This window comes from Elephantulus edwardii, unplaced genomic scaffold (assembly GCF_000299155.1).
Source record: "Elephantulus edwardii isolate Elephantulus edwardi_28Jun2011 unplaced genomic scaffold, EleEdw1.0 scaffold00248, whole genome shotgun sequence".
NCBI classification, from domain to species: Eukaryota; Metazoa; Chordata; class Mammalia; order Macroscelidea; family Macroscelididae; genus Elephantulus; species Elephantulus edwardii.
Window position 1 is genome coordinate 267,759 of NW_006399998.1, and position 26,508 is coordinate 294,266.

The following is a 26,508-nucleotide window of genomic DNA, read 5'->3' on the forward strand; positions in this document are numbered from 1 at the left end:
GTATCAGAGACAGTGCGATTGGCACAGGACAGAGCAGAGTTTAGGGCTGTTGTACACAGGGTCGCTATGAGTCACAAGTGACTCGATGGCACATAACAACAGCATTATTTGCGTGACAACAGTACAGAATAAGAGGTGCACCACAAAGTGAACTATGGGGCAGGAGGAAAATGTGCAACAATGAAAGAATATTTTTAAAGAGAAAAGCAAACTGTGAGGGGTAGGGAGGATCATGGGCAACAATGAATGAAAGAAAATCCAAGGTTTTTTGGTAAACTTTCATTAAAGTATTAATAAAAAATAAAAGAGTTTCTCAATACATTCAGACTGTCTTAGGAGCATCTGTAGTACTCTGAGGTCACAAACCATGTTGGTTTTAATTATAAACAACAACAAAATACTTTAGAAAATGTCGGCTGAAGAAAATGTTTACAAAACTTAGTCATTCACCCCTCACCAATGAAGAGTGTCTCAAATTCTTGGATTCCTCCAAATTCTTTGGTTCCTCCCTAGTGAAGAGTGATCCTATCTCCACTGGTGATGCAGAAAGAACGTGGTACGATTTCATTATAGAGAGAAGAGAATAACACGGTTACTAGGCAATTTACAAGCTTGGAAGCAGGAGTGGCATCCACTTCCATAAATAACTTCCCTCCAGAAACCCTATGAACCTGGAGAAAGGATGAAAGTTACCCAGGTGTCAAGGACTTTTGTTCATAGGGCCGCTAGGAGTTGCCTACGACTCTACGGCACTTAGCAACAACAGGCAATTTACACACTGAAAGACATGCCAACATAACAAATTCTGATATAAAAAAGTTGTTGTTATGTGCCATCAAGCCACTTTGCAACTCATAGAAACCCTATGGACAACAACTCTGAACCCTGCTCTATTTTAAGGCAATATCTTTGTCCCTGACACACATAACCCCATTACCCCAGTCACTTGAGTCATCTTATCCATATAGGGTTTTCCTCTGTTATGCTGTTCTCCCACCCTTACAACCATAATGTTACTCTGCAAGGACTGGTCCCTCCTGGCAACGTGCCCAAAGTATGTTAGACTGAATTTCAAAACTCTTGCCTCCAAGAAGCAGCCTGGTTTCACCCTCTCCAGGACAGACCTGTTTATTTTCTTAGCTGTCCATGGTATATTCAGTACTCTTCTCCAGCATGCAAAAATGTGCAGGCATCATTATTAATTAACCAAAGCTCTGTCAGTCAGAGATAGGTAAGAATGAAAGCTAAACTCACCAGGATCTAGTCCTAAAGGACAGAGTAGGACCGTCCTAAAGCTGGACTGCCAAGGAAGTCTATGGAAGTTGACTGTTACACCTTTCTCCTATGGAGCACCTAGTAAGGTCACACCCCTGAACTTTTGGTTAGCAGGTGAGCACTTTAATCCTTGAACCCCTGGGATGCCTACGTAATACTGCAGCCAGACTAAATTATAATAGTAATGATATTAATAAAACAGTCTTCAAGATTCATGAGACTCTTCACAGAACCAAAACCAGAAAACATCTTTATGGATAGAACAATTTAAGAGTAAGGGAGCTTTGTGGCCTAGTGGTAAGAAGCTGCGCTGCAATCCCAAAGGCATGCAGTTCGAATCCACCAGATGCTCCGCTGGAGAAGGAGGGGGCAAATCTCCTCCTGTACCAGCTGGATCTGATTCAATGGTACATACACACAAAATAATAAAATAAAAAATAAATTTAAAAAAAAAGAACAATTTAAGAGTAAGCCAGGGCTAATACTGATAAAGCTTAGAATCCATCGACTCTCCTCCTTCTCCACTGGTTTTGGATATTGTTTAAGTCTCATATCCTCCACCCTGAAGATGTCTCCTAATATCAAGTCAGTGCCTCACTGACTTCCAGTCTTGTGCTGTGTTCCAGTCTTGTGTTGTCCATCTAATACCAATTTTCATTACTCAAATACAGGTCAAATAATATACTCCTGAGTGGACTGAATTGTGTCACTCCCCCACAGCCCTAAAAAAGCTTGTTGAAATGCCAACCTCTGTCCCCATGAATGTGGCCTTGTTTTAGTAAGACTCTCCTCTGTTCACTAATTACCCTCAAGTTGGTTCCAGTTGATAGCCAACTCACCAGTGGGGTTCTGGTTCTGAGGCTGTAACTCTCACAGGAGGAAACTGCTCCTCTTTCATTCTGGAAGCCCAGATAGACTCGAACCCTTAGATAGTTACAGCCTTTGAGTGAACAGTGGTACTCACTAGAGACCACTAGTGTTAGCTCCCTGTCTTTCTTCAGCAGTTAAATGAGATCATATCAAAGTGGGACGAGTTCTAACCCTAATATGTTCTGAGAGGGATTCACACACAGTGGGGGAGACAGACAGCAAGTGTGAGGTCCAGTGTTCTTTGGTGCTGACCAGCGGGCTCCACCTTGTAATAATCCCGTACACAAAAAGATCCTGGGCCATCCTCACAGTCTCTGTTGCACTTAAACTCATTATTGCTGTAACTCTATCAATGTGTTTCATTGAGGGTGTTCATGTCTTTTGCTGACTTCCTACTTTCCATGCATAATGTCTTTTCCCAAGAACTAGTTCTTCTTAACAACATGGCCCAAGTGAGCAGAAACCATTGTAAATTGCCAACAATTGCCAAGCAGCCACCAGAAACTAGGAGAGAGAAATGGGACACTTTTATTAGACCCCCTTCCCACGAAAGACTCCACACAGCTGAGCCGCTGATTTAGATGTCTACTCTTCAGACTGTGAGAAATACCCTTCTGTTCTTTAATGTCACCCACTTTGTGATATCGTTGTAGTAGCCCTAGAAAGCGCTCCTCAGCATCCTCGCATCAAGAATCTTCCATTTTATTCCACAATAATCTCCAGAAATAAAAGGTAAACGTTTTAGCATGGCATTTATGATCCCTCTTGACAATTTCAAACCTATTTTTCACCACACAGGTTCCTGAGCAGTACAAATTATTAAGTTCTGAGCTAGTAGCCAAAGGCTGATGGTTCAAATGCACCAAGAAGTACTGCAGAAGAAAAGTCTGGTGACCTATGGCGTGCTTATTCTGAAATTTATGAGTTTTATTTCTTGTTCTTGAGGTTGGGTTGGTTTTGTTGTTGACCCAGAAGGTAACATTTAACCCTTTTATGAAAGTGAGAGCCATGAGAACCTACCCTAGTGTTAAATGTAATCTAGATTTCTCTCCTCATGTGAACTTTCAGTCGCTTCGAAAACCCAGACCTAGGACATAAGTGGTCGGGGGTAGAACTCTCCTTCCCCTCTGGGGGATCCTGGAGGCCCTCCTGGCCATTCACCTGCAGCACAGCCCTTGCCATGCTGGGGGAGTCTGCACGTTGTTAGAATGCTGAAGTGAAGCTTCTGTTCCTTCCATGTTACGCTGCCACCAAAGGCAGGAGCTCGAATCCACCAGCCATTCCAGACAAAGATGGGCAATCTCCTCCCGACAAAATTTACAGCCTCGGAAAACCTAAGAGTGTCCGTAAGTTGGGAACAACCCGCGGGAAGTGGGTTTGGATTTTGGGTTCGAGCACGGTAGTGGAGTTTACACACTGAGGCGAAAGAGGAAGACTTGATGATTTAGAACTGGAAATCCAAAGCAAAAGGACGCCCTGCTGTCCAGTCTATCCGACCGCGAGTGGACGTCCCGTAGCTCAGCGACGCGAGCTCTGTCGGGGTCCCGGAGACAGGTCCCCAGCCCGCCGCGCGGGGATCCGCGCCCCCTCCCCGCCGGCACCGCCTAGCCCCGCCCCGCGCTTGCCAGGCAACGTCCCGGAAGTCCCGGGGAGGCGTCCGCGGAGGGCGCCGGCGGAAGATGGCGGAGGGCGGCGGCGGTGGCGGAGCGGCGGAGCAGGAACGGCGGTCTCCGGTGCCGCGGCCCCCAAGCGCACGGGATCTGCAGGTGCGGCGGGCGGCCGAGGCGGGAGCGGGGGCGCGGCCGCGGGAGCCCGGGGCCCCGCAGGTGTTCGTCGGGAGCCGTCATGGGGAAGCCGCGGGGTCCGCCGGGCGTGCAGCGCGCGGGGGTGCTGGTGGAAACAGGTGCCCGCGACGCTCGAGTTCCCGTGTCTCCTTTCCCCTCCACTCAGTTTACAGTTTCTGGAAATTGCAAAAGAACTGCATTTAGAACGGCATGTCTCAGGTCATTTGTGCGCTCCTGAAATGTTTCCTGTGATTTAGGGCAGTCCCTGCAGGGGAATCAACAGACACTTCTAAGGGGTAGCAGGTGTGCCTATTTGTCTCTTGTGATAGATGCTGGTTTTGTGTAAAAACGCTTTTTCTATTATCATACAGTTTTTCTATTCCATGGGATTTATTTAAGCATTTCATTGTGCAGCTACTCATCTTAGTTTCTGAAGCTACAATCCGTAAAATACTCCATTCAAGAAATAGAGACTTAGAGTTTTATAACATTATAAGGCCCTTTAGTTGGCTGACTGCCAGCGCAGTAAATACTATCCACCAGCTGACTTAACCATTTTGGGTCTTTTTTTCTGTCTTCTTATTAAAACTCAATAAGTAAACGTCTGAAAATAGCTGTAATTACAAATAAAAGAGAATCCACATTCCTTGATACAACATCCTCTTGCTTTATGGTCATGCTGCCATTCGGCGCCTTTTTTTTTTTAAAAGAAAAAAACCCAAACAACCCACCATTCATCTTAGTTAAGAGTTCCCATCACAAAAGCATAAAGTGACCGCCTGCCATGTAACAGCATACATTTTAGTTCTGGAGAATGCAGAGATAAATAGAACATCAGATCAAAGGTAAGTGCTAAAATCTTTGTGGAAAAGGTATTTTTACCGATTGAAAATCTGCAGACTTTTTGTAGAAATAGGATATGAATACATTTATCAGAACATGTTAAGATAGAGTGAGATTGAGTCCCAAAGTAAGCCATGCAAAGAAGAGGAATGTGGGCAAAGATCATTAACACATTTAGAGATGAACCTAATGTGGGATAAATCCATAAATCCATTGAATAGTGGTATACAGAGTCAAAGAACAGCTGTCATTCTGCATCCTTTTTATTATAGATACCCATCCTCCCATTGCTAACCAGTAGGGTCCCCTGCAAGCAGCTCTCTCTCCGACAAAGTAGCATTTCCTCATAGGCTTTCCAAGGCTGTATGATGGAAGTAGACTCCTGTATCTTACTCCCAAAGCACTGCATCAGCAGCTAGCGCTTAACCAGTAGCCCACCAAGACTTTTTACTAGTACAGTGAGGCATCACCAAAGAGGCAGCCTGGGTGTGGGTAAAAATGGTCAGACTGGCTTCAGTGTGCATCTTGGTTCTGCCACTTCGTAACATGAATTTAGGAACGTTCTTTAACCTCCAGTCGTCAGTGTAAACTCCAGTGTTCCTTCATAAACTGGAGATGATGTTGGGTTCGCAGTGTTAAGGATTAAATGAAGACATGTTTGTAGACTGCCCAATCCCGGTATTAACTGGGATAGTACTTTCTCAGTAGTTAACTGATTCCTTTTCATTCAAGGCAGTAGTGTCCACTGTTGCTTTCCCTGGTCACTGCTGCCACCACCACCACCACCAGTTGCTCTCCGGTCCTCTCTGACCCATAGCAACCCCCGTAGGTGTCAGTAGTTCATCACGCTATCAGGTTCTCAGTGGCTGATGTTTCTGAAGCAAATCACCAGCCTTTGTTCTGAGACAGTCCTGGGTGGACTCTGTTGTTAGCTGCCACTGGGCTCAGTCTGTTCTGACTCATGGAGACCAGGGTATGCAGTGTAGACTGCCATGGCTGTATCCGGAGGAGGTGTGTTCACTTCTAGGTGTGTTTAGACTGGCCAGATGTGGACCAGACATTGAGGGTTTAACTCTTGCCACTCCCCGGGTACTTCTGGTGGCTTCTAGTCACTTCTATTGATGTTAGAGCTATGCAGCTTAATGTCCATTGCCTCTAATGTAAATCTATATTTCTTTTTATGTGAAAATGAGATGTTTGATTAATGACTACCTGCTACCAGGTAAATAGTTTGCAAACTTAATCCATTGGATCAATAGATGACTACTGCTTTTAATATTCTTTTGTTAATAGTGACACTGCCTCATAAATTAGAAGATTCCCCCCTCCCCCATGGTAAGAAGCTGCTTTGCAGTCTCCAAAGGAGGCAGTTTGACATCACCAGCTGCTCTGCAAGAGAAGGGTGGGTAGTTACCTCCTATGCAATTTACTGCCTCAGAAAACTCGCGGATTGTCGGTTCAGGGTCAAGTATATGTCAGTCTGACTCAGTGACACACAACAACAGCAGCAGCATTTTCTGCTTTTCACTTTGGTAGCTCATGTTCACCCACTCACTTCACTGCTGTGTCCGAACCGACTCATAGCTGCTCTCCGTTGGGTCTTCAAGATTGTCAATGGTAGCGAAGGAGACTGCCTGTCTTTCTCCCACAGAGGTGCTGGGAGGTCGGAGCCTTGGCATGCAGGTAGCAGATTTCTTTGTGAGTGTACTTTTGTGTCAGATACTGTAAGTATTAACAATCTTCCTTTAGAGATTAATAACAATGTGATGCATTTGAAGAGAACGCAAAAAATAACCAAAGTGATGTTGTATCTTCACATACCAGGTTTTAAAAGAATGGGAGAACATTTTTCTTCCCAAATAGTTTCTCAGATTTTGAGTATTTGTGGTTTATTTTGTTACTGTTTAACCAGCCTGCTTATAGTAAACTTAAATACTTGTAAGTAACTCTGTTCCAGGGAGCTCTGATGGCTTAGTGAGAAAGAGTTGTGCTCTAGTCCAGAGGCACATGGTTCAAATCGGCAATCTCCTCACGTGTGACTACCGTCTCTGAAAACTTGCTGTAGGGTCAACTCTAGATGAGTTCTGACTTGAGGAACATAGCAACAACACTGTCCTGGCTGTCATGAACTGGACGTTTGCAGGCGTGTGAATCAGAGGCTGCTCAGATGACACCAGAGGAAAGCTGTGTCTCTCAGAAGTCCTCCATGGACTATGAACCAGATACTGTGGAACTGCAGACTTGGAAATCTCATTGGGGTGTCAAACAGAATCCGTCTTCTTGGCATCCTCTATTTCCTCAAGTAGGGAAATACTCAGAGGGAAAGTTTGGGCTGGGATTATTAGTGACCAGACTCAGCCTAAAAACCTCTTTGATGGTCATGTGTTTCTGGACGTAAGTCTCTCCTGGTGCACCTCATTATATCCGTGAGCCCACTTTTAACAATTAATTAAGATACTTATGTCTTCGTCTAAGTCTCTCTCCAGGATTACAGCTCATGAAAAAGGATTCTCTTCTTCATTCCGTTTGAGGGGAGTTGATACTGTGTGTTCAACACCTTTGTTTTGGGCATCCTCACCCAGCTAAAGAATTAAGCTGCAGTGTGGGGAGGGCAGAACTAGAGGGTGTGATGCCTGAGCCACAGAAGTAGCACAGGGTACACAATTGTAGTGACCCTTAGAAGAGCCCTTCTTTGTCTTTTTCAAGATGGTCCTGGTGTGGGTCAGTCGCTTTTTAGAGCATGTGAACTCAATAGGGCATCAGGCTTGCTGAGGAAAAATGTGAAGAGAAGGGAGGAGTGGAGGTGAAAGTCAAGGCAGTTTAACATGCCTGGCTGACATCCTTGTTTGGGCCTGCTTAAGGTCTTGAGTCTGGGCCAGTGGGATGATGTCTTGAGAAGTTCAAAATTTGATGGACAGACCCTACTCCAGCCAGTTGTTCCTGACATCATTGGTTGTATGACTTTGAGGACAGTCTTTATTTTGTGCATGTCAGGACCTTATAAGGTCCTCCTTAAAAGGTAATGGTACTTGTTCCCTGGCTCTGGTCTTGGCTTCTTTACCTAACTTGCTTTTAATATGGCTTCCTGCTTCCCTTAGTGTTATTGACATTGCCTTGACTTACTTGTGACCCAGCCTCACCTTGTTCTACCTGCCTTATCCAGTCTGAGCCTGACAGGACTAGGGATAACGGGTACTCTCATGCTGGAGTAGGTGGCAGAGGGTGGAAAACTATAAGTGAGGAGTTATCTATCAGTTACTGGGTTAAAATTACCACTGGAGATCACTTCCCCAACTCGGGTTCTCATCCTGAACTTGTATCAGAATCCTCAGCAAGTCTCATAGAACATACTGCCTACCTCTTGTCTCTTAATTCAGCAAGTGAGTAGAAGTTCCCACAAGTTCTCAGGTGATGCTGATACTGCCGTTCTGCACAATACACCTTTATTATCCCTTCTGGCAGAATCAAAGATAAGAACTACAGCACATTTAATCTTTGGCTACATGCTTAATTTTCTCTCTCTAGTTACCTGGCTTTCAGTTTGCTCTTCATATTCCAAATTCTAGAGGAAAGCAATATCATACGTACTTTATTCTTCTGTATTACTAAAGTACCTTAAAGAAATTAGGAAGAGTGTTTAGATTGTGGGATTCTTTACTTAGCTAACTCACAGTGCACAGGTTTTTATCTTTTTATTTAACTGAGAGTTTGTTCTGTTGGTTTTGACCAGCACATCAAGTTATTCTGATCAGTTTAAATTATCATTTCCACTTCTAGTGTATTGTCCTCTGCTATGTCAGTGCATGACTTTTTAATTTATTATTAATGTTTACTAATGAATTTATTAATATCTTAGCTCTTAGAATCAACCCGTTCTAAATTACCATTTGGTTTTAAGTTATTGGTAAATCATCATTTAACCATCAATTAATCCAGGACATTTTTAGCCTGGTGAGTTTATTCTAATAGTGTTTTTTACCTATCCCAGTTTTTGTTAAGTTGTATTCCACATTCTGCCCATTGAACCAAAAGACCCTGCTACTTTGTTCATTTAATTCACATGAGAACATTATTATTTGGCTGATGGGATTGAGCTTTAAAAAAGCTTTACTCTTTATGTGGTTGTTGTTGTTAAGTGTTGTCAAGTCGCCTGCAACTCATAGCAACCCTATGCGCAACATATCTGAAGCTGGCCCTGGGCCAGTCTTAAGGGCTCTGACACACCTACTCCCATTGCCCTAGTTACTGTATCAATCCATCTCATCTTGGGTCTTCCTCTCCTGTGTTGTCCCTCCACCCTTCCAAGCATTATGACCTTCTCCAAGGATCAGTACCTCCTGGCCACATGCCCAAAGCATGTGAGATGGGGTTTCAAAATCCTAGCCTCCACAGAGAACCTTGGTTCCATCCTCTCAAAGACAGACCTGTTTATTCTCTTGGAGATCCATGATATGTTCAAGACTTTTCTCTAGCACCACTGTTCAAAGGCATTGATTCTTCTTCTGTCATCCATAGAGTGTTTATATTTTGGGGACCCACCATTTTTATCTTCACTGACTTTCTAGGCTCTGAAAAGATGAGTAAGACTGATGGATTTCTGTATTTAATTTATACTGTTTCTTAGGTTTTACAAATTGATCTTGGTACAGGGTTTTCCTGCTATAAAATTAATGGAAAGATCCTTAAAATGTTTCCTGTTGAGAAACATGATTGATCCACCCATTTTCTGAATCCCTTTCAGAATGACACAGCAAATGACAAAGTATTCATAGCTCAAAGATAACCTAAACTGGCTATAAAGCATGACTGTCAGGCACAGAAATATTTCCATATGAGCCTTAGAAGGACTTCACTAAAAAAGGATCAGTTTTGAGGCAGTAAGAATGGAAGACTTTTTTCTCTCTCTCACACCAGTCCCTTATTATCAATCAAGATTAATTTCAATACAGGTTTATTGAGCACATAGTTGTATTGTGTAAAACCCAGTTAACAGAAGTGGTGCTGTTCTGAATTACAAATAAACTATGAAAAATGTGAGCTGTTATTTGTCTTGAGCTCGTAAAAATAGTGTCACACATACTGTAAATTCTTAGCACTTATTCAGCGTTTATGGAATGGATGATTTGGTGGAACAATTGTTTTGCAGCAAAATTCGCAAACCAAATAATTTAAAATGCAAATTAAGAGCTTTCTAATGGAAATATTATTTATCATGACTCTTTTAGCATAGCAAATAATTATTTTTTCAATGTCAGTGCTCACTCCTTAATTGTATTCGTCAGGACAGCTTAAATTATGTTGCAGTAATAAATTAACTCCCAGTTTGAAGGCTTATCTTTGTTGGGTTAGGTGCTGTTGAGTCAAGTATGACTCCCTGTGAACCTGTGACCAACAGACCTGAATCCTCTCCTCTCCTGTGCAATCCTCACCATCTCTGATACAGTTAACCTCTGTGCTGTCGTCGCTGTGTCTTTTCATCTCCATGGGAATCTTCCTCTCTTTCTCAGACTCTCCACCTGTCTAATCATGATACCCTTTGCCAAGGAATAGCCTCTTTTAGCAAATGTCTAAAGTATGACTGATGAAGCTTTGCCACCCTTGCCTCCAAGCTGCACCTTTTCCAAGACGCATCTTTTTTTTTTCAGTCCATAGGATACTCAGTGGTCTTCTCCAACACCACAACTCAAAGGCATATTCTTCTGTCATCCATATTCATTGTCCATATCTCTGATCCATAGCCAGTGATTAAAAAGACCATGGCCTGAATCAAATGCAACTTAGTCTTTAAACTGACATCTCTGGTGCCACAGCCTCTCTAAATCCAGCTTGAACTTCTAGCAGTTCCCCGTTGATATACTGTTCAGTCACTTTTGGATATTTTCCTAGCATGTCATATTAATGACACTGTTCCATAAATTCCAGTTCTCTTAAATCACTTTTCTTGGGGAGTAGGGACAAATAGAGATTGCTTTGAGTCAGCTGTCCTCTAAATGTCCTGGCATACACTGGTAAGAACTTGCAGAGTTGCATCTGTTAGTTTAAAATGTCAGTCAGTATCCAACTTATTCCTGGGGCCTTCCCCCCCACCCCATGTCTTCGAGTTTCTTAATTTCTTACCATTGGCTCTTGTTCAAATTGCACTAGAGCATCAAGAAGCCAAAACACAGGGGAGAGATGCTGAATTATAAGAGCTGAACAGAAGATTTCGAAGGACAGCTTGAGAAGATAAAGCAAAGTTTAATAACAAAATGTGCAAAGAGCTGGAGTCAGAGAAGAAAAAGGGAAGAACTCCCTGCAGCATTTCGCAAGCTGAAAGAACTGAAAACCTAATTCAGGCCTCTAGTTGCAATACTGAAAGATGCCATGGGCAAAGTCTTGAATAATCCAGGGAGAATTAAAAGGAGCTGAAAGGAATATACAGAGTCACTGTGCCAAAAAAGAAAAAAACCAAACAAAAAACTGTTCAACACTGTTAAATAATGTCTAAACATTAATCATTAAAACATTTTTTATTAAAAATAAAACTGTTCAACACTGAAAAATTACAAGAAACACCATATGAACAAGTGTCAATGGTAATTTAAAAAAAATGATCAATGTTAATAAGGGAACAGGGCTTAGTAAAGGTATGTCTCTCCCTCTGCTTCTGTGCCCTGTGTGTACTTGGTCAGGAGAGGTAGTAGTTTTCTTGTAGTCACTACAGAACTTCTTCCCCTTCTTGTTACTCTGCTCTAAACATGAGGCGTGAATATTTGCTACAGAAAGAGACTTCATCTTGGAGTACAGTATCAGTGACTCTAGACATATCGTAAGACATTTGCATGCTTGTTTTAGGTGCCATGGAATTATATATGACTCATAGTGTTCCTAGGAACAGATCTGATTCTTGCCCTGCCCTGTGCCATCATCACAATCTCTGATAGCCTCCAGCCCATTGTTACAGTCACTGTGTCAGCTCATCTAATTGAGGTCTCCCTCTCTCTTACTTGCACGTTCCCAGACATTCAGTTCTTCGCTTGTGTCTGGAAGGCTATGCCTGGTGAGTGGGAGACAGCACACTGAGGGGACAGTTTGGAATGCTTGTTGAGCATCACTGCCTCCACCATGCTGTTTCCCCATTTAGCAAGTTATATCTTTATGCACTGCCATAAATAATACTATAACATTTATTTTCTAATCTGCCAAGCCACCCAGTAGCATACTTCCTGTTTCAAGGCCAGCAAAGCCAGTATCTTTTTAAAATGTATGCTTGGTGAAATTTTAGTCCTTCTGGTGTTCTATTTGCAATTGCTCATCAAGATGGAGTCAGTGCAAAGGCTTCTGGGATGCATGCCACCACTTATTACAGGAGGGTCTGCATGTGTTGTGTGGTTCCATCCCTCTGTGAGTAGATAGCTTCCAGCTTGGGAAGGTCTGTTTTTAGTCAGAAGTGGTTTTTCAGCACATGCTCCAGGAACTGATTCAGCCTGATTTTGCCTTAAGCCAGGTTTTCAGGAAATTAATCTATAAAGAAAAATGTCTGATTGCAAGGGAAGTTTAGCATCTACCTGATATTAATGGATGGCAGACTTTAAGACGATATTATAGGGTTTTAGGAGGGACTGGGGATGAAGTTCTCAAAGTGGATGCATAGGTTTTTACAACGATCTGTAGGGAGATCTGGTGGCCTGATGGGGAGAGTAGATCACCAGCTCTTTCTGCTGCAGAGCCAGTTGGTGGGTGCACCTAAAGATGGTGCCTTTCTTGCAGTTCAGATCCCCCGGTGGGTCTTCTGGGGGGAAATTAACAGTCTCCTCTTGTGTGCTTTATAGCCTCTGAAAGGTCAGCTATGAGCTGCTTGCAACTTGACAGCAATGAGTATGTGTTGCTGCTGCTGTTGTTATATGTTATCAAGTCAAGTGTGACTCAGAGTGACCCGATGAACAACAAATCTGAACTGGCTCTATCCCGTGCCATCCTGACCAACTCTGGTATACGTGAGCCTGTTGTTACAGTCACAACAGTGCCATTCCATTTTGTTGAAGGTCTTCTTCTCCTGTGTTAACCATCAACTTTTCCAAGCATGATGTCCTTCTCCAGGGACTGGGCCCTCCTAAAAACATACACAGAGTATAAGATGAAGCGTCACCATCCTTGCTTCCAAGGAGCACCTGGTTAAACTTGCTTCAGGACATACTTGTTCCTTTGGCTGTGCAAGGGATAGTGAGTACTCTTCTTCTTCACCACAGCTCAGAGCCATCAATTCTTCTGTCATCCTTAGTCGTTGTTCAACTTCTGCATGTATAACAAGTAATAGAAAAGACCATGGCTTCAATCAGGCATAATTTAGTCTTTAAAATGAAATCCTTGCATTTCAGCCCTTTGGAGAAATCTCTGACAGCAAATTTTCCCAATGTGAATAATGTATTTTGATATCTTGACTGCTAGTGCCAATTGTCTTGATTGTGGATCCAAGTAAGATGACATAATTGACAATTTCAGTCATTTCTCCATCTATCAAGGTATCTGCTCACTGGTAAGGATTTTTTTTCTTTTTGATGTTGCGTTAGAATCCATATTGACGGCTGTAGTGTGATCTTCTGAAGCAAGCACTTCAGGTATTCCTGATTTTGGAATGGATATAGACACTGTAATCCAAGAATCTCTCTGTTCCAGTAGGTATTGCCAATTTGATTGAAATGGGTGCTTGATTTTTAAAATAAAAGTTTTTTTAAAAAATTAATGTTTGGTAGGAGTAATATTTTTCATCTTCTCTTAAAGACTATAGTCCTTTGTTTTTATTGAAACCCTCTTAAATTATTAAACAAGACATGTTGCTGTTGTTCTATGCCGTCGAGTCGCTTGTGACTCATAGCGACCCTATGCACAACAGCCCTAAACTCTGTCCTGTGCCAGTAACGCCATCTCCAATACACCCATCTCAATTAACCCAGTCACTGAATCAATCCACCTCATAGAGGGCCTTCCCCTCCTGTGCTGTCCCTCCACCCTCCTAAGCATGATGTCCTTCTCCAAGGACCAGTCTCTCCATACAACATGTCCAAAGTATGTTACACGGAGCCTCAGAATCCTTGCCTCCAAGGAGCCGCCTGGTTTAACCCTTTCCAGGATGAATCTGTTTGTTTTCCTAGCAGTCCATGGTACTCTCAATACTCTTCTCTAGCACCACAGCTCAAAGGCATCAATTCTCCTTCTATCCTCCTTGGTCATTGTCCAACTCTCTGATGCATAACAAGTGATTGCAAAGACCTTGGCCTGTATCATATGCACCTTAGTCTCCAGAGAGACACCATTGCTCTTCAGTACTTTGGAGAGGTCCCTAACAGCAGACTTTCCCATGGCAATGCGCCTTTTAATTTCCTGGCTACTGGTGCCAAGAGTGTTAATTGTGGAGCCAAGCAAACTAAAGCTGTGAATAATCTCAATCTCTTCACCATCCGTCTTGATGCTGCCAATTGGTCCAGTGGTGAGAATCTTTGTCTTCTTGATTGAGCCTCAGTCCATATTGGAGGCTGCAGTCCTTGACCCTCTGCAGCAGGCGCTTCAGGTCCTCCTCAGTTTCAGCAAGTAGGGTTGTGTCATCTGCATAACACAGATTGTTGATAGATCGTCCACCAGTCTTGACTGGAAATGGCAAAAATAAGGCCCCAAATAGATGGTATACCAATTGACATAATTCAGCTAACAGATGCTGCCCTGGACGTGCTCACCAAGTTGTGCCAAGAAATCTGGAGAATAACCACTTGGCCAACTGACTGGAAGAGATCTATATTTGTTCCCATCCCAAAGAAAGGTGACCCAACAGAGTGTGGAAACTATAGAACAATCTCATTGATTTCACATGCAAGCAAGATTCTACTGAAGATTATCTGAAACAACTGGAATAGCACATCTGCAGAGAACTGCCAGAAGTCCAGGTTGGGTTTAGAAGGAATTGTGGTACTAGGGATATTGTAGCTAATATTAGATGAATCTTAGTTGAAAGGAGGGAATACTAGAGGAATGTCTATCTGTGTTTCATTGATTATGCAAAGGCATTTGACTGTGTGGATCATAACAAACTGTGGCTGACTCTGAGAAGAATTCGAATCCCAGAACATACACACTAAACAAGACATAAAACAATATAAATATAACACATATAATTTTAACTTAAAAACCTGTAACTATTAATCTAAACCATATGTTTCTGTCTATTTGTATCACACATTTGTTTTTACCAGTTTGTCATACTGTGGTGTCTTGAGTTACTGTGATGCTGAAGTGGTGTCTTGAGTTACTGTGATGCATGAAAACCCATGGGGGACAAGTTTTAGCAGAGCTTCCAGACTTACAGACTAGGAGGAAGCAACCACTTACATAATAAGGTAAATGGTATTCTCATGTCAAGAACAAATACAGAACAAGCTTTAAAGTTATATAAATAAGAATTACACAGAGTCCACTCTGTGTTAACTAACAACAGCATATCTCTGATTCTTTCTATGTTAACAGTTTTTAAATTTGTTGATAGCCTGTTAAAGCTGTATTAGAATTGTTGGGGGAAACTTAAAGCCCTGCGTTCTTGTTGGGAGCCATCCAGGTGGTTTTGTCTCCTCACCATTCCATGTGGTGGTAGAACTGCCCCATGGGTTTTCTAGGTTGTAATCATTATGAGAGTAGACACGGCCTACTTCTCAGCAGTCAGGCATCCCTGTACCACTAGATAAACAGTGAGGAAACCATGTAAAAAAACTCAAACTCATTGCGGTCGAGTCAGAACCAACTCAGCTGACCCTGCAGTGGGTTTTTGGGAAGATGTCAGTCACATCTTCCTCCTTCAGAGCAGCTGGGGGATTTAAACTGCCAGAGAGGCACTGCCTTTGGATTAGCAGTACGAATCCCTACAGATGATGTCCCCAGAGATCCCTTGGAAACCATATAAGTAATGACATTATAATGCTTACTGTAAATGCCATTGAGAGAGGATAACCTGTGCATAAGAAAACTGGGAAAAGCTTCAGGAAGTTGGTGGAATGGACCTCTGAAATACAGATAACGTTTCTGTTGGTGAGAATAGCATAATGAAGATTGATAGTGCTGAAATAATATCATTGACTCAGGAGAAAATCCACATAAGAATTATGTTTTGAGGAGATTCAGAGTGGTAGTATTTCTGAAAAATAATTGGAATCAGTGCATTTCTGGATCTTCGTCTGTCTGTCTCTGTGTGGTTTTTTTAAGGGGACTTTGGATTGGAGAAGGCCATGTGGAAAAGGGGTATCTTGGGGTATCTTGGGGGAAATAAAACACTGATAGAATCATTGTTAGATATATTTAGTTATACCTTCTAGCACATGCCTTATATGTTAAACATTTATTATTTGAATCCTCAAAGAATAAACTTTGTCCCAACTTTTTCACTATGAAGCAGAGGTAGTGTTCATATATCTTGTGTTTTTGGAAGGGACACTCTCTTCCCTCATCCCAAACACTCAAAGAAAAAATAAAATTACTGCTTTCTTGATTATAATTGAATAGTCACTAGGGTTACAAAATTTTAATGTTGTTCAAAATGTCAAAAACTGTAGGGGGTAAAAGAACTTAAATGATAATGACATGTTTAGATTACCTTTAAAAAGTCTCAACACCAGATAAACTAGGTTTTATTTATTTAAATTTCATAATCATAACCAAACATCTTAAGGGAAGCCATTACTAGTAATTGGGGTCTCAAAACCATAGGCTCCAGGTAGTCAAGGTCAGTTTACATAACACTGTCCACAAAGACAATTTTCTACTTTACATTGTTATAGAAAAACTAGGAACTTAAATGCCTGTGAGCAGCCATCTAAGGTGAAAGCACTGGTCCCTCCCTGTCTGGAGCAAAGAAGGGTGAAGAGAACCAGACACCTTGAAACAGTTAGTTCACAGCAGTAATTGACCTCAGGAACTTCAACTTCCAAGGCCCTGAGCCCAGAAAAACCAGATGGTACCCAGCTACCTTGATAACTGACTGCTCTGAAAGGGTTCACAATAGAGGATCCTGTATAGAATAGGAAATACATATAGAACAGAACTTAAAATCCTAAATACGACCAGTCTCATAGAATCATGGGGACTGGCCCTTAGCTACCCTTTGAGCCTGAACCTGAACTCACCCCAGGGGCACAACTTTGAGCCAATTAATCAGTATGATAGGGGCTAACATTATAATGATAAGTCAGTATGTAAGAAGAAACTGACATTTGCTGGTCAATATATTGCTGTTGATAGATGCCATTGAGTTAAGTAACTCATAGTGACCCTTTCAATAACAAACCTGAACCCTGTCCTAAATGGTCAGTATGTTGTTGTTGTTGTCGTGTCCCATCACATCAGAACCAACCCTTAGCTGATCCTCTGGAAGGTTTTCAGAGGCAGTTAATCACTCTGGAGGAGATTGACCATCCTTTTCCTTCAGAGCACCTGGTGGATTCGAACTGCTTGCCTTCAGGATTGCAGCGCAACTTCTTACCACTGGCTACTAGGTAGTCTTTATAGATCAGCCGCAACCTTGGGTTGAAGACACAAAAGGAGGTGGTTTGGGAGTGAAAAATAGACAGATGTATAGAGTGAACAGTTAACGCCACAAAGACACTCGTCTTAGTCATACATCATCAAAGGGTAAAATGTGCCCAAGAATAAAGCTCAGACCCAGGAAGGCGAGTATAAGAGGGATGATGGATGTAGACGAGAGCCATAGAGATAATGGAAAGAGTGCACAGAGGTAGGGAGAGGACTGCACAGCAATAGGGGGAGGAGTGCTGATGCAGTTGTAGTCAGTGCCATAAGAAGATGTGTGTGAGTGATTAAATGCAGTACTGGTCTGCTCCATAAACTCATTCAACCAATGATAAAGAGGGTTTGGTGTTGGTTTTTTTTTTTAAAAAAGGAACAAATATAGTTTTATTATTACAATTTGAAGATACTGGCCTTTTATCTATAATGTATAATTTGGTAGTGCTGCTTTTCTTAAAGAATATAAATTATTTTGACCCTGGAACATCATGAGACTAGGAATACGAACGCTGTGTATGTCGAAGATCTGTTTGTAACGATTGTTTAGAAATATTCCTGTGGATGGGTCATTTTTGTGGCCAACAGTGTGAACATTTGACCAGTAAAGCTCCTTATACTGTATGAATTTTTAGCAGCTTAGCAGCAGAAACTTCCTTGCTTACCATATACCATTACATTATAAGTCACATGCTGATGTCCTGTATACCCACAAGATTGTTCTTGGTATACCCGCAAGATTGTGCAGCCTTTTCCACCCATTGCTCTCCTGTTGATTCCAACTCTCAATGACCATTCATCCGTTTCCAAGGCTATATACATCTTTGTGGGGGAAAACTGTCTTCTAAAAAGCAGCCTGTGGCCAGCCTTTTCCTTAGCAGCCCTACAACAGCTCCAAGGCTCCTGTGCAGTCTTTCACTAGTCCCTAATTGTAGAATAGTATCATTTTCAGCCAGCAAGTCTGAGGCAGGCCTGCCTTCATTCTCTCCCCTGCTCCCCACATACACACAGCAAAACCAAACCTACTGCCACTGACTCTGACTCACACTAGCCCTGTAGGACATAGTACATAAAAAAGACAAAAATACCGTTGTCCCAATAGGCAACGTCATGACGGGTGGAGAAAAGATTGAGGTTACCAGTGATTTCATTTTGCTTGATTCTGCAAGAAGCACCCATGATAACAGCACTCAGAAAATTAAAAGACATGTTGCAATGGGAAAATCTGTTATCAGGAACCTCTGAACTGTGCTGACAAGCAAGAATGTCAGTGTAAAGACTAAGACGTGCCTGATCTAAGCTGTATTTTTTTCAGTTGCTTCTATTACATCTTAAAGTTGGACAGTGAATAAGAAACACTGAAGAAGAATTGATGCCTTTGAACTGTGCTATTGGAGAAGAGTATTGGATATCATGTAGACATCCTAAAGAAGAGACAGATCTCTTGGAGGAAGTGCAGTCAGGGTTCTCTTTAGAGGCAAAGACTGTTTCACGTGGCATCATGCTGGGAAAGGTAGAAGGTCAGAGAGAGGAACACACAGAAATAAGAAAGAGTGATGTGATTACTGCAGCTGTGGGCTTCAGCATGGCAGAGTTTGTAATAATGGTGTAGGACAGGGCAGGGTTTTGATCTGCTGTTGATAGGGTTGCCATGAGTCACGGTAGACTGCTGGCACCTAACAGCAACATGCTTACCTTGTGTTTCTTAATTCCTTCATTTATTTATTTTTTAATTTTAATGAAAGCTTATAGAGACTGGATTTCCATTCATTCATTGTTGCACTTTCCTCCCTGCCCACCCCTCCTCCCCCAGTTTGCTTTTCTCTTTGAAAACTAAAAAAAAAAAAAAAATCTTTGTTATACAATCACACATACCCCGAGTCCACTACACTATGCAGCTTTCATTCTGGACTCTTGTCATGACAATAATACCTAATCATATATTCCTCCTAAACAGGTCTCTTCCTCATCTGTTTCAAAGCTGTATACATTATTTATCCCCTCTTAGATTCCCCCCAACTTTGATATCAGGCCCACTTTACAACAGTGGCACTATGCAGTATTTGTCAATATTTCACTCAGCATAATGTTCTCTAGGGTCACCCATTTTGTATAATATTTCATGAGATCCTTGTTATTCAGTGCTGCATTGTATTCCACTGTGTGAATAAGCTCTATCCATTTGTTTGTTGATGGGCACTTAGGTTGTTTCCAACTCTTTCCTATTGTGAACAAAGCAGCAATAAACATGGGTGTGCATATATCTGCTTGAGTGGAAGTTATGCTTTCTTTAGGGTATATTCCCAGTAGTGCATTTTATTGGGTCAAATGGTATTTCTATTTCCAACTGTTTGAGAAAGCACCATACAGCCTTCCATAGTGGTTGCATCATTTTATACTCTAACCAACAGTGAATAAGTGTTCCAGTTTCTTGCAGTCTTGCCAGCATTTGATTGTTGCTGCTCTGTTAAATTTTGCTGTTGTTACTAGGGTGATAATATCTCATAGTTGTTTTGATTTGCAACTCAGATTTTGAACATTTCTTCATGTGTTTGTTGGCCATCATATCCTGTGCCCATTTTTCAATTGGGTTATTTACCTTTATCTTGTTGTGGTGCTCGAGCATTTTATAAATTCTAGATATAAGCCCCTTCTCAGACATGTCATTACCAAATATTTTTTCCCAGTCTGACTTCCCTTTTTACCTAGTTGGAGAAGTTTTTAGATGTGCATAGGGATTTTATTCTTAGAAGGCCCCATTCATCTATTTTATCCTCTCCTGGTTGTAGGTTTTTCAAGATGCTTGGAAGACTGTATGTTGTAGATTAGGGTTTCTAGAGTTCATCCAAGCTTTTCTCTAATGAAATTTATAGTCCTTGGTTTTAGTCCTAGGTCCTTGATCCACTTTGAGTTGATTTTTGTGTATAGAGTGAGGTGTGGATCTTGCTTGAGTCTTCTGCAGATAGTTTTCCAATTTTGCCAACACCATTTGTTAAAAAGTCTATCATTTCCCCACTTTAACTGATTCCATCTCCTTGTCAAAAGTCAGTTGACCATAGGTAGATGGGCTGATTTCTGGATTCTCATTTCTATTCCATTGATCTATGTGTCTATCGTTGTACCAGTACCATGCTGTCTTGACCACCATGGCAGCGTAGCAGGATTTGAAATCAGGGAGTGGGATGCCTCCTACCTTGTTTCTCTTTTTAAAGAGTGCTTTGCTTATTTGGAGCCTCTTTCCATTCCAAATGAAATTGGAGATAGCCTTTTCCATCTCGTTGAAGAATGGGATTGGTATTTGTGTTGGGATTGTATTGAACTTAATTAATTTCTAAAACATGATCAGGCTTTACTTTCTCATTTATTTCAGACAGCTAGAGATTTTGTGTCCCATTCCTCAGGGTTGTTGTTGTTGTTATGGGCCACATGATGTAATGAGACCTCACACCTGAGCCCTCTTGAGAGCCAAAGTCCGTATTAGAAATGGAGCTGCTGAAGTTGGGGTGCTCAGTGGTAGCGTCTCTGAGACAGGGCCCACCTTATTTTTGCTGGGGCCTCATATGCAGTCATAGCAGCCTCCTTTGCTGAACAGCAGTGGTTGTATTGCCCCTGATTCTATAGGCAGGGACTCCAGACACAAGCATGAAAGGAACTGAGTGTCAGAAGTTTTCTTTGGTGGTACATCTGTCTCCTGTCTCATAACACAGACCTGGAGACCCCACACCCTGTGGCCCCACTCTGTCATTAAGCACCAGAGATGGCTTCTTAGGGCCTGGTGGGGTGTTGGGGCTCTTGGGGAGGTAGGAATGAGGTTGGGGGCCCAGAGGCTGCAGGCAACAATAGCAACAGCAAAAAATGTTCTTATAAGTGAATTCCAGGAGCTCTAGTGGTGCAGCACTTTACATATTGGGCTTTTACCAGAAAGACCATAGGTTCAAAACCCTTCTCTGTTCAAACATAGACCATCTCCCCTAGTAATGATTTCCTGACTCAAACCAGGAGGAGGGCACAGTAGACTTGACAACAGTGGGCTTGCTTTGGGATTCATAAGTCTACACTTCAGACCTGTGTTGTACGAGATCAACTATGCATCATTTATCCAAGCTCATTTTCATAATCTTCATTAAATTTATATATTTATTGAAATAGAATAATTCTACAGTTCGTTTATGCACATGGATTTTGCAAACTTTAACAGCTGAATTAAATTCTTTTATGAGCTAAAAATGAGAACAAGCTGATGTGGTGTGAAAGATCTTATTTTCTAAAAGAATTGCAAGAGTATTATGTAAGAGCCAGGTTTGAAATAGATTGTACTTAATGCAATGTTTAAAATGTAGAATAATTGAATTTGGAAGAACAAATGAAGGCTTCCATGCTGGGGCAGTTAGAGGGTCAGTGAGACAAACCCACACCATGACTGTCAGATGGCAGCAATGGTGCATGACAAAGGATGGTCGCATTTGTTTTCCAGAGTGTCACTGTGAATTGTAATCAACTAGACAGCACTTAACAACAAAATAACAACAGGATAATTGAAAGTAATTAGCGTTATTATAATTTGAGTTTATTCTAAGTTTCCCCATAAAGATACACATTTCCTCACTATCCAAAGGCAGAGCATTCCTGTAAGAACTCATGTGAGCCACAGTGACATATAGTGAAAACATTGTTGTTGTTGTTATGTGCTGTCGAGTTGTTTCCGACTCATAGCGACCCTATGCATAACAGCCCTAAACCCTGCTCTATCCTGCGCCAACCACACCGTCTCTGACACACCCATCCTGATTACCCCAGTCACCGAATCAATGCATCTCATAGAGGGTCTTCCCCTCCTGCGCTGTCCCTCCACCCTCCCAAGCATGATGTCCCTCTCCAAGGACCCGTCCCTCCTGGCAACATGTCCAAAGTATGTCAGACGAAGCCCCAGAATCCTTGCCTCCAAGGAGTAGCTTGGTTTAATCCTCTCCAAGATGAATCTGTTTGTTTTCCTGGCAGTCCATGGTACATTCGGTACCCTTCTCCAGCACCACAGCTCAAAAGCATCCACTCTCCTTCTGTCCTCCCTAGTCATTGTCCAACTCTCTGATGCATAACAAGCGATTGCAAATACCATGACCTGTATCAGGCGCACCTTAGTCTCCAGAGAGACACTGTTGCTCCTGAGTACCTTAGAGAGGTCCCTAACAGCAGACTTTCCCATCACGATACGCTTTTTGATTTCCTGACTGCTGGTGCCAAGGATGTTGACTGTGGAGCCGAGCAAACTGAAGCTGTGAATACTCTCAATCTCTTCGTCATCCATCCTGACGCTGCCAATTGGTCCAGTGACGAGAATCTTTGTCTTCTTGACATTGAGCCTCAGTCCATACTGAACATTGTTGTTGTTGTTATGTGCCATCGAGCAGCCTCCGACTCATAGCGACCCTATGCACAACAGCCCTAAACCCTGCTCTATCCTGCGCCAACCGCACCGCCTCTGACACACCCATCCCGATTACCCCAGTCACAAAATCAATCTATCTCATAGAGGGTCTTCCCCTCCTGCATTGTCCCTCAACCCTCCCAAGCATGATGTCCCTCTCCAACATAGCTAGTGTTAATCTATATGGGGGAAAATGCCTTATATTTCTTAGCCCCAAAATAATGTGGAAAATAACATATAAAACCTTAAGTAACACTAACATGCAGTGTTCCCAGGGATAATTCACACTGGGGGCAGCTTGGTGCTGAGGTCCTGAGTGTGTGTTCTGGGAGGGAGGTGGACAGCGTGCTCTGTGTACTTTATTGAAAAACAAATGGTAAATGGTAAACTCCAGTTTCCCTTTATGGCCATCCTTCCATGAAAGGAAAAAAGAAAATCTTTTTTAGGATTTCTTTCAGTCAGTAAAAACAAGTTAATGTGGGTCTTTATAACAGTTGTTGTTAGGTGCTATTGAGCCACAGTATGACCCATAACAGTCCCATGAACAGATCTGAACCCTATCCTATCCTGTGTCAGTCTTACACTTCCTGACACCCTATAGCCCATGGCAGCTGTCACTGTGTCAATAAATCTTGTTGAAGGTCTTCCCCTCTTTTACTGAGCATCCATCTTTCCAAGCATGATGTCCCTCTCTGAGAAATAGCTCCTCCTAGCAACAAGCTCAAAGTATCTGAAATGAAGCTTTATCATCTTTGCCTCCAAGGAGCACTCTGGCTGTACTTTCTCTAAGACATATTTGTTCTCTTGGGATATCTCCATGGGATATTCAGTGCTCATAGGCATCAATTATTCTTCTGCCATCCTTGTCCGTCAGACTGACATCATTGCTCCTAAGTAACTTGAATAGGTCCCTGACTACAGACCTTCCCAGTGCAGTATGTATCCTTATCTCTTGATTGCTGGTACCAGGGATGTTAATCATGGATCTAAGTAAGGTGAATTACTGCTATCTTCAATGTTTTCTCCGTCATGATGTTAGTGGGTAAGAATTTTTGTTTTCTTGACATTGAGATGTAATATATATTTAAAGTATATTCTTTGATCTTCTTCAGCAAGTACTTCAAGTCCTACTTACTTTCAGTAAGGAAGGTTATGTCATCTACATAACACAGGTTATTGATGAGTCTTCCTTCAATCCTGATGGCACATTCTTCATAGAGTCCAGCTTCTTGAATAAGTAGCTCAGCATAGAGATGTAATAGAGATGGAGAGAGGATACACCCTTGATGTACTCCCTTCTTAATTTTAAACCATGTAGTGCTCCCTTGTCCTGTTCTCACAAGAGCCTCTTGGTATAAGTATAGATTTCACATTAGCACAATTAACCATTATTCTCAATACTAGCCATAATTTGTCATAATCCACATAGTCAAATGCCTTTGCGTAGTCAATAAAGTAAATTGGCATTCTTCTTGGTATTTTTTTTTTTCCAGCCAGTATACATCTCACATCAGCAGTAATATCCCTGGTGCCACAGCCTCTCCTAAATCCTTCTTGAACTTCTGGTGGTTCCCTGTCTGTGTACTGTTCTGGCTAATTTTGAATGATCTTCAGCAGCATTTTGTTTGTATGTGATATTAATGACACTATTTGATAATTTTCACATTCTTTTGAATCACCTTTCTTGAGAATGGGAACAAATACATGTCTCTTCCAGTCACTCGGCAGACAGGTCTCCTCCAGATTTCCTGGTATGGACTGATGAGCGCATCCAGGGCTGCATCTGATAGGTAAAGCGTATCTGTCAATTCCTGCTGCCTTCCTTTTTGCCAGTGCCTTCAGTGTAGCTTCAGCTTCTTCCTTCATTACCAGTGGTTCCTGCTCATAAGGTGCTTCCTGAAATTTTTCAATGTCAGTCAATTCTTTTTGGTACAGTGACTGTGTCTCCTTTGGATGCTTCCTGAATCACTCAGTGTCTTGCCCATAGCATCCTTCAGTATTGTATCTTGAAGCTTAAATTTGTTGTTCAGCTTTAGAAGTGTCAAGTGAGTTCTTCCCTTTTTAACAGTTGTTTGTTGTTATTGTGCACTATGGAGTCAGAACCAACCCATAGGTGACCCTCCAGCAGGTTTTTAGAGGCAGTTAATCACACGAGAGGACATTGCCCATCTTTCTCCCATGGAGCAGCTGGTGGCCTTGAACCACATGCTTTTGGGATTGCAGCACAGCACTTGTCACTAGACCACCAGAGCCAACTTGACAAGCAGATCAGATGTGTATATCTTTGTCATTGTTGTTGCTGGATGCTATCAAGTTGGTTCAGATTCTTATTTTTGTTGAGTTCTTCAAGTTGGAACTGACTCATAGCTGACTCTCCAGGGGGTTTTCAGAGGCAAGAAATCGAACAGGAGGAGATTGCCTTTTCGTGGACTGACTCACAGTGACCCCTGTGGTACTGCACCATCCTAATCTTTGCTGGGTTCGAACTCATCGAATCACAAAGGAAATTGATAGTACCATGGCTGCCGTGAAGAAGACTTTAGTTCTCAAAGTAACATTTTTGCATTTCTTTCTTTAAGAAAGATCTTCTGTAGCAGATTTGCTACCTCTGATGTATCATTTGATCTCCTGGCTGTTTCTTTCATGATTGTTGATTCAAGTAAAATGAAATCATAGACAATTTCAATCTTTTGTCCAGTTGACATGATGTTGCTTACTGGTTCATTTGTGAAGATTTTGTCTTTTTTATGTTGAGATGCTATCTATACTGGAGGCCGTAGTCTTTGGTCCTCACCAGTAAATGCTTCAAGCCTTCACTTCCATCAAGCAGGGTTGTGCAGTCAACATAATGCAGCTTTCCCCAGTCCTAAAGCTGAGTGATTCTGGTGGTCTAGCCTCTCATATTATTTTTTGGAAGGCCATATTTTAAAAGTATAGTTATCTTGTTCTGCTATAACAAAAATGTCATGGTTAGGTGGATTTAACAAACTGTTTATTATTTCAGACTTTAGGAGTCTAAAATTCTAAATCCATGGCATTACTGGCAGGGGAAGACTTTGTCTCTCTCTGGCCTCTTAAGAAAGGTCCTTTCAGTAATCTTTCAGCCCCGCATTCCTTGGAGAGCTCTTCTTGAAAAGCTTCACAACTTGGGGTCCTATGTCCAGAGGACACTCCCTGCTTTCAGCTCTTCTGTCTTGCTGCCCCCATCTGTCTGTGTCTCTCTTTGTCTCTGTCTGTGTCTCTCTCTCTCTCTTTCACAAGCGCACACTCTTTCTTCTCCCTTCTCTCTGCTTTTATCTCAGGTGAAATGAGACTTCACAGGTGATGTTAAATTGAAACTCTGCTTAGTTTTTATACCAGGGCTCTGGCTGCTTTGAGGGGGTTGTATTAAACCCTTAATCCCTTTACAGCAAATTAATTTATCAGATTATGAGGTATCATTGTATAACTGCCATTATGCATACTGCATGGATTTTGTAACTATATCTTTTTGGTGTACACAGTTTAATCCAGGTCACTGTCTTGCTGGTTCTACTATAAGTGAGGTTAGGCAGGCGAAAATCACAAGGTTACACAATTTTGTGGGTGGAGGAAGGGGGTAAAATAGGAAGGATCTGGCAGGGACCAGAAAACACGGGGTAATGATGGACATAGTTCAATGGCTATTAATTTTTTTTTTTTTACTCTCAAGTATTTTTAATTTTTTTTTTAGTTTTTTTATTATTATTAAATTTTATTAGTTTTAATGAACATTTACAGAGATTTTGGGTTTTC

General features: G+C 41.9%; 1 protein-coding gene across 1 annotated transcript in view; it reads left to right on the plus strand.

Moving 5' to 3' along the window:
• Window positions 1-3,824: 3,824 nt before the first annotated feature.
• The window catches only part of UBXN2B (UBX domain protein 2B), a 70,351-nt gene continuing 47,667 nt past the window's right edge, over window positions 3,825-26,508 (plus strand). Inside the window, exon 1 of the mRNA XM_006899224.1 lies at window positions 3,825-3,911. Coding sequence (XP_006899286.1) covers window positions 3,825-3,911 — 87 coding nt within the window. The remainder of the gene's footprint in view (window positions 3,912-26,508) is intronic.